The 11,658-nt window shown below is 35.2% G+C and overlaps 1 protein-coding gene across 1 annotated transcript; it reads right to left on the bottom strand.

Moving 5' to 3' along the window:
- Positions 1–1,627: 1,627 nt before the first annotated feature.
- LOC131079427 (LRR receptor-like serine/threonine-protein kinase FLS2) lies at positions 1,628–8,677 on the bottom strand. The gene is made up of 4 exons (XM_058017374.2): positions 8,667–8,677; positions 3,434–4,329; positions 2,254–3,253; positions 1,628–2,162 (listed from the first exon to the last, which is right to left on the bottom strand). The coding sequence occupies exons 1-4, from the start codon at positions 8,675–8,677 to the stop codon at positions 1,628–1,630; spliced, it is 2,442 nt and encodes an 813-aa protein (XP_057873357.2).
- Positions 8,678–11,658: the final 2,981 nt, after the last annotated feature.

Raw genomic sequence — 11,658 nt, forward strand, 5'->3', positions numbered from 1 at the left:
AATTCCATATCCATTCTCTTGACATATATTTAAAGAGAATATGTCAAGAGAATGGATATGAAAAAGGTGTCTAAAGAAGAAATTATAATCCACTTTAACTTGTACTGATTTAGTAAAACTGATATATTGAAAAAAAAAAATTATTTCTTCTCCAAATCTTCAGTTATTTTAATTCAAATATTAATTTTTATCTTGTTTTACAAAGTACTTGCTGTTAAATTATTATCCTTTGAAAATACATAAATTGTGCTTGAAATAGTGTTAAAAGCCACACTATATATTAATACTCTGTATTTCAGAGACGCTATTTGCATTCCCTTCCCAAAAGGATGTCAAAATGTATGTCTTTTGAAATAAAAAAATTAATTAGTCATTAGTTGTAACAGAACAATTTGTCCGTTGAGTGGATTATTCAATTGTTATGACAAACAATTTTATAAAACTCATTGTAAATAAATGTCAAAGTCAACCATTGATCATCCTGAATAAATATTTCATGTGTTTCTCTCTACAAATACAAACTAGTTTCATCATTTTCTTTCTCATAAATTCAATTCTCTCCTATAAAGGTTGAACGCACTATACAAAGTAGTTTTATCATCTTAGTTCATCAAAAGCATCCCAGAACAAAATGTCATGGTGATTAAAATATTCTTTCTTTAACTTTGTTTCAATTTGTCTACTAATGTAAGAAAAGCTTTTACATCATTGTCATGAATTTACAAGCATGTTTGGTGCAGATCATTGTAACTATCATCTAGTAGAAAAATCACATATTGCATATATACTTGCCTATGCTTCACTTGGAGAGATAGAGTTTGTGTGGAATTTGTGAATAGTAGAAAAATCACATATTGCATATATGCTTGCCTTTGCTTCAATTGGAGAGATAGAGTTTGTGTGGAATATTTGAATAGATATAAATTGCCATAGGTGATTGACTATTATCCAGGATATAAAATTATGTTGAAATATTGGATATGAACTACTACTGACCAATCTACTTGACCACTTTATGTCACCTACAAAACTTTGCCAACTGAAAGGTCACTTTTCTCTTGACATAACCAAAATTAAGTAATCAGCAAAGCTAACTACTTTTTCAAGAATTTCACAATAGACAAGGATTCCTAAATATTGACACATGTTTATTTGAGTCACAATCTGCATATTTAAATCACCAAGGGAAGCTCAAATATATGCTTGTGGCTAGGTAGTTACTGTACTTTGAAGGAGGTTCTTCCTCATGATTTCTAGTGCTCCTGCTACCTGCTGTGCTGTGGGTCGTTGTAGAGGTGATTCATTTGTACAAATCAAGCCCATGTGTATGAATGGAAAAAGAACCATCTTTATCTCATTTTCCTCTAAATGTCTCATCACTGTATGGTCAACAATCTCCTCCACTCTATCTGGAAAATGCATGCTGACCCATTTGTGCAGGTTCAAGTCCCCCACAAACATATCATCAGTTAGAATCTTTCTGGTTATCATTTCTAGCAACAGAATACCATAGCTATAAACATCACCCTTTGTCGAAACCTTCCCACCCACTCCATATTCTGCATTGAACAAGCAAACAAAAAATTCCTATCATTTAACATCATATATATATATATATTAACTAAGGTTATTGTGCTATTTTATCAGTAACTGGTGGAATGTAGCCAATGGATCCTTTGAGAGAGAGAGCTGAAGTTATTGACTCTAAGGAGTCGGGCTCACAAATCAATTGAACAATCCCAAAATCGGCTACATGGGCTGTCATATCCTCATCCAGGAGAATATTGCTAGGCTTTATATCAGTGTGTACAACTTGCACTGAACAATCATGATGCAGATATTCCAATTCATGGACCACATCCAATGCTAGGTTCAGTATTTTCCCTAGGTCCAATGAACCACCATCTGAAACCAACAGATTATCCAAATTTCCTCTAGGCATGAATTGGAGAACTAATACCTTTATCTCAGGTTCTGAACAAAAGGTTATAACATTAACTAGATTTCTGTGGATACAGTTTCCAAGAACTTTGCTCTCTGCAATAAAACTCTTCCAGGCCTTTTCATTTTGCAAGTTCAGGATCTTGAAAGCAGCAGCTGTGCCAGCATTTAAAGTACCTCTATATACAGAGCTAAAGCCACCAGTCCCTAATAAATTTTCCCTATCAAAACCATTTGTTGCATCAACGATCTCTTAATATGAAACCCCACTGTGGCGGATGTAATTTATCATTGAAACATCTGTAGAGTCGCCTTGAGTCTTCCCCTGAATATGCAAGTGACATCTCCTGTAAACTAATCCCCCAATAAGCAACACATCTCCTGTAAACTAATCCCCCAATAAGCAAAAAGCACAATACGATTGCTCCCGCTGCTATTGCAATTGTTCGAACTTTACTTCTGTTTTTTTTACCTGAAGGAAGCATAATTGAACAGGAGGGAAGACGAATCCACTCTCCGCAAAGAAACGAATTCCCCATAAATGATGCAGCTGTCAAGTTTCTGAAGACACCTTCTTTAGGGATTTCTCCACTCAAGTTATTGAAAGACACGTTCATGTACTCAAACACGGTCAGATTTCTCAAAGAAGCAGGTATTGGACCTGACAGGTTGTTATAGGAAAGATCCATATCAACTAGGTTTTTTATGTTACCAAGAGAGTTTGGAATTCGGCCTTGTAGTTTAATTGAGGAAAGATTAAGATGCTGGAGGTTTGAACAGCTTCCCAGTGTGGCTGGAATTTGGCCACTCAACCTATTGGAAGAGGCATCTATAGCTTGGACACTTATCATATTTCCAATCTCCAGAGGCAATTGTCCTTCTAATGAATTCCCAGACAAGTTGAAATAAAACTGTAAATTGGAAAGTGAGGCCACTTCACGGGGTATTTGTCCAGTGAATTGATTGTTGGAAAGGTCCACAAGCTCCAATTTATAGCATTTACCCAAACTAGCCGGTATGGTCCCTGACAGGTCGTTGTGATGAAGCATAAGGCGTCTGAGTTGTTGAAGTCGAGCGATGGTGTCAGGGATTCCTTCAGAAAGCTTGTTATGGCTGGCTGATAGTTCCCCAAGCTCTGTTATTTCACCAATTATACTAGGTATGTTTCCTTCTAGCTTCTTGTTATCTATCCGTAATCTCTGCAATTTCCTAAGATTGCTCAACGAGGACGGGATCTGGCCCGTATACAGATTAGAAGAAAAATCAATCTGAATCAAATTGGTTAGGTTACCAATTTGTGAGGGTATAATTCCTGTTATATTATTCCCATTTAGTAAAAGTACAGACTGATTTTTGGGGAGTTATTCTGGCATGCTTCCTGTCAAGTAGTTGCGATAGATTCGCAATTCATTCAATTTGGTGCAATTGGACAGAGCTGAGAGAATAGGGACTGTGACAGTGCTGCCACTGACAAACTGATTGTTAGATAAACCCAGAAATTTAAGGCGGGACAACTTGCTGAATTCCAATGGCACAACCCCTGTCAGGTTATTAAACTCTAAATCAAGCTTAAGCATTTGGGAACAATTCGCAAGCGATCTTGGTATAGGGCCTTTGAAATTATTGCTCGACATATAAAGTGTTTGCAACAGAGCTAAATTGCCCAACTCAGATGGGATTTCGCCATTCAAGTTATTTCTGCCAAGATCTAACTCAACGAGGGAAGATATGTTTGACAGAGAAGATGGGACAGGGCCTGTTAAATGATTGTCAAACAAATAGAGCGACTTCAATCCATTTAGCAGTCGTAGTTCAGGTGGAATTAGGCCCTGTAGATTGTTATCTTCAAGAAGCGCTTTATTTAGTGAAGAAAGATTTGCTAAAGATGAAGAAATGGTACCTGTGAGGTTGTTGGATCCCAACATAAGAACTTGGAGCTTTTTGAGGCGATGTATCTGTGGTGGAATGCTTCCTGTCAATTGATTATACGCTAGAGACAATTCTTCTAAATCCTTGCAAGAAGTGAGATTCAATGCAATTGGGCCGTGAAGTTTATTGAATGATAGATAGAGTTGTTGCAGGCGCTGCAGTCTCCCTAGTTCATGTGGAATCTCCCCATTGAGGCTGTTGTTATAGAGATAGAGAACTTTTATAAAGGAAAGATTTCCTATTGAAGGGGAAACGGTCCCCTGTAATTCGAAGCTGTCAAGATTAAGGGACTCTACTCTATGGGCTTCTGCATCACAAGTAACTCCTGTCCAGTTGCAGAAGTGAATGCTAGGGATCCAAGTGTCAAAAACATTCTGGGGATCGAAGGTTATTGAATTCTTGATTACAATAAGGCTTTGTTCATCAGAGTTGGATTGGGCAGCAACTTGAGGCAGAGTGCTAGAAAAGAGAACCAGAAACAAATGAAAACACAACGCTAGCACACAATGGATCATTGCAATGTAGGAATGATACGAAAGATCACATGGAGAGTGGAACATCAAAGTTAAAACTAGTTTTGCGTCATCCTGCGTTTTTATAACAACATATGTTCCCTTTCTATCTCTATCAATCCCGAGTTAGTCTAGTGTTTGAGAATTTCTATTTCACAAGTTCAATGTATTCGACGCCTCTGTAATCTTACATACTATTAGTCATCCCTAAACCCATCCCCAAAATGATGAGTAAATAATAAAAAATCCATTTAGATGCCTTCTGTAATCTCATATACGATTAACCATACTTAACCCAAAAAAATTTGGGAGTGCATCATAAAAAAATCCATTCCAGTCAACATTTAAATGCCTAGTTTAAAATTTAGTTAGAAAATTCTTACTAACATTTCAATAGAGATTTCGAATGAATTGTATATGATAAACAAATAATGCCAATTCGTAGCAGTAATTGAGTTTGCCACAATTTTTCAAAAACTTTTGCTTCCCACTTTTTAGATGGTTGGCAACGACGCCAACGTCATGCTGATGTCAATCTTGCAAATTATTCCGCTCCTCAGACTTGACTTATTTGAGTTGAATTAGGGGAAGAGCACCACTAGTTGAGCATGTATCAATTGTTGTGAGGGTTGTTGATACCTTTTGTTCCAAAAATTGTACAAATAAAAACTATTCTTTGAAAAAAATAATCATTTTTTGTGTGTTTATATATCAATAATTGCAATACATCAAATCACTTTGAATTATTATGGCATGTATCATTGATTTACTAAATTTCATGCAAGTATTAAACAAAAAACATTCAATACATGTTTCATATTAAACAAATTAAAACAACATTCCTGACAACTTAGCACACTTTTGATGTGATATAACAAACAGTTGTAAAATGATTATATTAAGATTTGTACAATTTTATAAGACAAATATAAAATATTATATTAAATAGAGCAATTGTGAGGCTCTCCATTCGATTGAAAACAAACAATTAATGCAAAAAAATTTAAATTTACCTCCCATAAATCCACCTCATGTACTCTTATCCAATAGAAATGTAAAAATCCATACCCACGGATCAAGCAAGATCAAAAAATGGCCATAGATCAAGCAAGATCAAAAAATAGCCACAGATCAAACAAATCAAAGAAGATTTAAAAAAAGGAGGGAAAAATGTTATATTAATGTAGCATACGATGAAGGAGAGTTTTTACAATTACATTCTCCCTACACTGTTGTAAAACCTTCACATTCCTCCTTTATTCACATTTCTTGCATACATTACTTCTTGCTGCAGACTGACTCTGTGCACATAATATCTGATCATGTGTTGTCATACATTTCAGGTATTTTGTTTTCACTACTGTTTAGTTTAGTTGACTGTGTTGTCATTAATTGTAGGTATTTTGTTTGTTTATATAATTTATGACTGTGTGTTGTCATAAAATCCAAGTATTTTGTTTTCACTACTGTTTGGTTGGCACTGTGCTAACATAAATTCTAGGTACATTCATATTCCTATATTGGCATTGTGCTAGCATAAATTCCAGGTACATTCACATTCCTGCATACATTACTTCTTGTTGCAGACTGACTCTGTGCACATAATATATAATTTCTGACTGTGTGTTGTCATAAAATCCAGGTATTTTGTTTTCACTATTGTTTGGTTGGCACTGTGCTAGGACAAATTCTAGGTACATTCACATTCCTGCATTGGCACTGTGCTAACATAAATTCCAGGTACATTCACATTCCTGCATACATTACTTGTTGCAAACTGACTCTGTGCACATAGTATATGATCATGTGTTGTCATACATTTCATGTATTTTGTTTTCACTATTGTTTTAGTTTAATTGTCTATAATAAATTGAAGGTATTTTGTTTGTGTGCACATAATATATGATCGTTTGCTGTCATAAATTGAAGGTTTTCACTAATTGTTTAGTTTAGTTGTCTGTACCATCATACATTTCATGTATTTTGTTTTCACTGTTGTTTAGTTTAGTTGTCTGTGTTGTCATAAATTGAAGGTATTTTGTTTGTTTATATAATTTTTGATTTTGTGTTGTCATAAAATCGAGGTATTTTGTTTGTTTATATAATTTTTGATTGTGTTGTCATAAAATCCAGGTATTTTGTTTTCACTACTATTTGGTTGGCACTGTACTAGCATAAATTCCAGGTAATTTGTTTTCATTACTGTTCATCCTCATATATCTATTTCATTACTGTTCAGTTGACTTGTTCTTACTACTGTTTAGTTTCACCATATATATATGTATATGTATGTATGTATGTATGTATGTATGTATGTATATATATGTATGTATACACTCTCTCTCTCTCTGTGTGTGTGTGTGTGTGTGTGTGTGTGTGTGTGTGTGTGTGTGTGTGTGTGTGTGTGTATGTATATCTATATATATATATGTGCATGTATATATATATGTGTGTGTGTGTGTGTGTGTGTGTGTGTGTGTGTGTATACACAAACACACACACACACACACACATACACACACACATATATATATTATTGGCATGCTCATAGAATTCATAGAATCTTCCCAAGCACTTATGATTAGCCACGTGCTGTTGCTGTTAGGTAGAAAACCAATTGAAGGCAATTTAAGGAGGCAATGAGGATTGGTGTAGGGGGTAGTGGTGAGGAGAAAGGAAGTGGGGAGTGTGTCTGGGGAGAAAAAAAAGGAAGAGGAAGTGCTGGGTAGAAAGTAGTGTGGCCAATAGAGTTTGGCAATGTCCAGAAGGTTGGGATAGTGTGGGGTTGCCATTAAAGAGAGAATGGTGAGCTTGTGGAGTCCATGAGTAGAATAGAGAATGCAGGGGAATGTGAGAATGTTGGTTTGGATTGTGAGGCCATGAAAGCCATTTTTGTAATGTGATTATGTAGTGGTTTCACTTTGAATATATGGATGTATTTTTCTTATGTTATATTCTGATTTTGTTATTAGCAGAGAGTCTCTGCTTGTTTACAGTGTTTGTTGAAGTTTGAGGGCAGGGTTATTCTTTGCCCTACATCAAAAACTTAAAATCATTGTACATTGTACATCTATAGAGCTCTTGAATTTGATACCTATTTTATGTTGCAACATCAACATCCTTGGCATTGGCCGTGCATGATTTGGTTCTTCTTTGAATATGAATCCATTATCTTTTGTGAGAGTTCTATTGACATTTTATCATTATCTGAATGCAACCGTTTTGTCACCATTCTCACTCCCCTTACCTAGTAATGGCTTTCATTTTCTTTCATAATGTTTTTTCCTGAGGTGAACCAATCTTTCTATATGCCACTCTATTTACTTCAGAGATATGCTAATACTAGTACCTATAAGGACAATTTTACATGACTTAGCTCAGTGTAATAACTGCCCCTTGGCTACTACAATTTTTTTTTGGCAACATTACAATTATCCAGAACAAAAGTAGTATACCTACAACTCTATTACAACAACCTGAAGAGGGTGAGGAAGAATTCTTGGTATATCAATTATATAATCCAGCTATATAAAAAAATTGAGTTTAATCTCTTCACAGTAGAACAACAGATTAGGTGACACAATGAGATCAAGACCTACTTGTAAGTTTTTAGATTTAATTTTTTTTCTATTTTGGGCCAAAGAACTATACAATTCAGTCCTCCATGCAGCAATAAAATCCTTAAGGATATAACTAATGTGCTAGATAAACATTCACAACCAGGTTTTGATAACTTATAACTTATTTAGCTTTTGATATTTCTTTTCCGCCTCAATTCATAGGACTGCTGAGAAGTATAGAATAGCATCCATTGGCTCTATGGCTTGCATGCTACTAGCAAAAGTCATCCAAGCATTGTATCTCTTAGCATCCATCACTAACAAGCCTAGGTGATAGCTGTCTAAATCGTTATACCTGCATGGCATGCTCCTTTGACTGTTGTCAAGTTGGATTAGCAATAAGCTTATTTTTAGATGGGTCATAGTATGTACCTAAGTCATAGGGTTTGTCAAATTTCATCTATGAAATTCGAAATTCAGTGAACTTCAAAGAAATCTTAAAAATTTGTTCTCATTCGTCTTAATATTCGTATGGTAAAGGCTTATCCTTCCTTTTTATGGTTTGTGGTGTTTAGTGAGCAGTGATGGTTTGATGAGGATGACTAACAGGTTTTTGATGTGCTTTTGTTTGGTTTCCTTGTATTTGCGCAGAAGTTTGTAATCTGGTTTGTAAACGGTAAAGGTAGGCTGCTGAATTTGTAATATTGAGTGGTATATGACTAACCTGACAGCCATATACTATATCGCCACAATAGACAACAAATTGGATCTCCCATATACGTATTGACCAAATAACCGAATTACCAAGCACCCCTACCTATAGCAGAGGGGATAACGCCAAAGAGATATTATAAAAAACTCCTCTAGAGTATGGGGTGCGGTTGTAGCAATAGGCTCTTGTGTGACTGCTGTGAATTGAGGGAGGATGAAATAACTGGACGTGATGAGTGGCAGCCATAAAACTTAAAATGGGGAATTGCTCCTCCACAATCTCATATATTGAATATTCAATATAGGGGAAGAGCACGAGTAGTTGAGCATGTATCAATTGTTGTGAGGGTTGTTGATACCTTTTGTTCCAAAAATTGTATAAATAAAAACTATTCTTTGAAAAAAAAAATATCATTTTTTGTGTGTTTATATATCAATAATTGCAATACATCAAATCACTTTGAATTTTTATGGCATGTATCATTGATTTACATCAAATCACTTTGAATTATTATATCTGCATACATACATACAGATTTGTATATACTTAATGTTTGATGTTATTTACTCCCAAAACCATACATTCTAGTAAAAGTTCAAATTGCTGGCAAAGACAATATTGCTCCAGAAGCTTATATTCCATAGTTCACCTGTTGTACATATATATATATACACTTTATTTTTAGTTACACAATATATATATCTGCGCACGCACACACACACACATGTATGTATATATATATATATATATATATATATATATATATATATATATATATATATATATATATATATATATATATATATATATATATATATATATATTTGCATACATACATACAGATGTGTATATACTTAATATTTGATGTTATTGTTGTTTAGGCACTATGACAACATGTAAGTAAACAACAACAGGAAAGGCAAAAGGAAAGACAACAGGAAAGAGAAGAAGCAAAAGAACAACCCAAATGTTGAGGAACCGTTACCCACATGGTGTTAAATTCCATTTGGTGAAGGATAAAGATGGCGGCGCTGCAATTAACCCACCTCAGGGTGACATAACTTGTAATACTGCAGATGAAAATGTAGAAAGAATAAACACTCTTTTACAGTCTTCTCAACATCATGGAGATAAAAAATCCAGTTATAATGGACAGTGGACAAACATGGAATGTGCTATGCAATATGTTGAAGACAATTCATATTCCATTAGGGCAGCTATGAAAAAGTGGGGAATTCCTGCTAGCAGTTTAACATATTAGCTTTTCGGGCTGACAACAACAAAAAGAAGAGGTCCACCAATGATCCTTTTGTTGGAAGAAGAGCTAGAGATTGTTGACTTGTGCAAAGATATGGCTCAACTTGGTCATGGATTAAAGATTATTCAGCCAAAATCACATGTAGCTCATATATGTGAAACAAGGCCAAATCCATTCAAGAATGGTCTCCCAAGCAGATCACGGTGAACAGGTTTCCGCAAATGGCATCTAGATTTGACAATAAGGACTGTAGAGGGTCTAGACAGGGATAGAGTAGTAATGCTACGACCAAGTATTGTGACATATTTTTATGACAACTTGGAGAAATTGTACAATGCTTCTGAATACAGACCAACAAAAATATGGAATTGTGATGAAACAGGTGTGCAAGCAAGAAGGAACTGCTGGATGCGAGTAATTGCAAAGTTGGGTAGTAGATGTGTCCCACACATTTTATCAAAGAGCAGAGAGTGGATAACAATTTTATGTTGTGTTAATGCAGTAGGTCATAGCATTCTAGGATTTTATCTTTTCAAGGCCAAAAGATAGCTTTAAAACTACATTGCTAACTGTGAACCGGGAGCATGTATGGCTACACAACCACATGCTTGGATGACAAAAGAATTATTTTTAAATTGGCTATATAACTTTGCCAGATCTATTACGGGTGGAGTTTCACCCACAAATAGACATCTCCTTATATTTGACGGTCATCGAAGCCATGTTGCTTTGACTACAATCCAAGAAGAAAAATCTCTTGGTATTGATCTTCTAACATTGCCCGCCCACACCAGCCACAAATTACAGCCTTTAGATGTGAGTGTGTTCTCTCCATTCAAGACACATTTCAAATTTGAAAGGTCAAAATGGATGGCCAAACATCCACACATAGAAATAAGGAGAACTGAATTGGCAGAACTTGCAAGTAAAGCATTCAAACTTGCCCTGACATATGAAAACATCATAGCTGGTTTTTGAAGGACTGAAATATGGCCATTAAATAAAGATGCTCTTTGTAATGACATGAGACCAAGTGATGCATTCAATTTATGAGATGATAATGATGTTGCAGGCATTGCTAGCATCTTAAGATTAGCTGGCTTTGGAGAGGCACAAGTGGAAGAGTGTTTGGAACAATATGTGAAACAAATAAAAGAATTCGAAGCACAACAAATAGAAGAACCAACTGAAAGCACATGCTCACCAAGTCATATCAGCCAAACACAATATGAAAATGGCATACATGAAGATTTGAGTTTACCATCGCAGTTTGAACCACCAAATTGGATTAAAGGAGCAGAACATTTAGGAATACAGATTGATATGGAAAATGAAGAAGTTTCTTTATCCATGCCTTCACCTCCAATGCTTAGCTCCGAGGTCATTCATTATTATGCTGATACAATGGATTGGGAAAATTCAAATTTAGAAACTAATGAAGTTGCAGATGAGCAGGATGGACACAATCAAGGTTCTATGAAGACAACTGCAACATTTGAGATAGAAGATGAAGCTAAAGAAATGTTAAGTTACCCATTGAAAGGGTGAGAAATAGGTCCAAACTTCTTTCAAACAATAATGCACTTAAATTGGGCAGTAAATCTCAAATGCTTACTTTTGATGAATACATAATTCGGGAATAGAAAAAAGAAGCAAGAAAAGCTAAAATTGAAGAGTTGAAAGTAAGGAAGAAAAAACAAAAAGAGGCAAGGAAACTTGAACAAATTGCAAGGAGAAAGAGGAAAT

Source organism: Cryptomeria japonica, chromosome 11 (genome assembly GCF_030272615.1).
Source record: "Cryptomeria japonica chromosome 11, Sugi_1.0, whole genome shotgun sequence".
In the NCBI taxonomy this organism is placed as follows: Eukaryota; Viridiplantae; Streptophyta; class Pinopsida; order Cupressales; family Cupressaceae; genus Cryptomeria; species Cryptomeria japonica.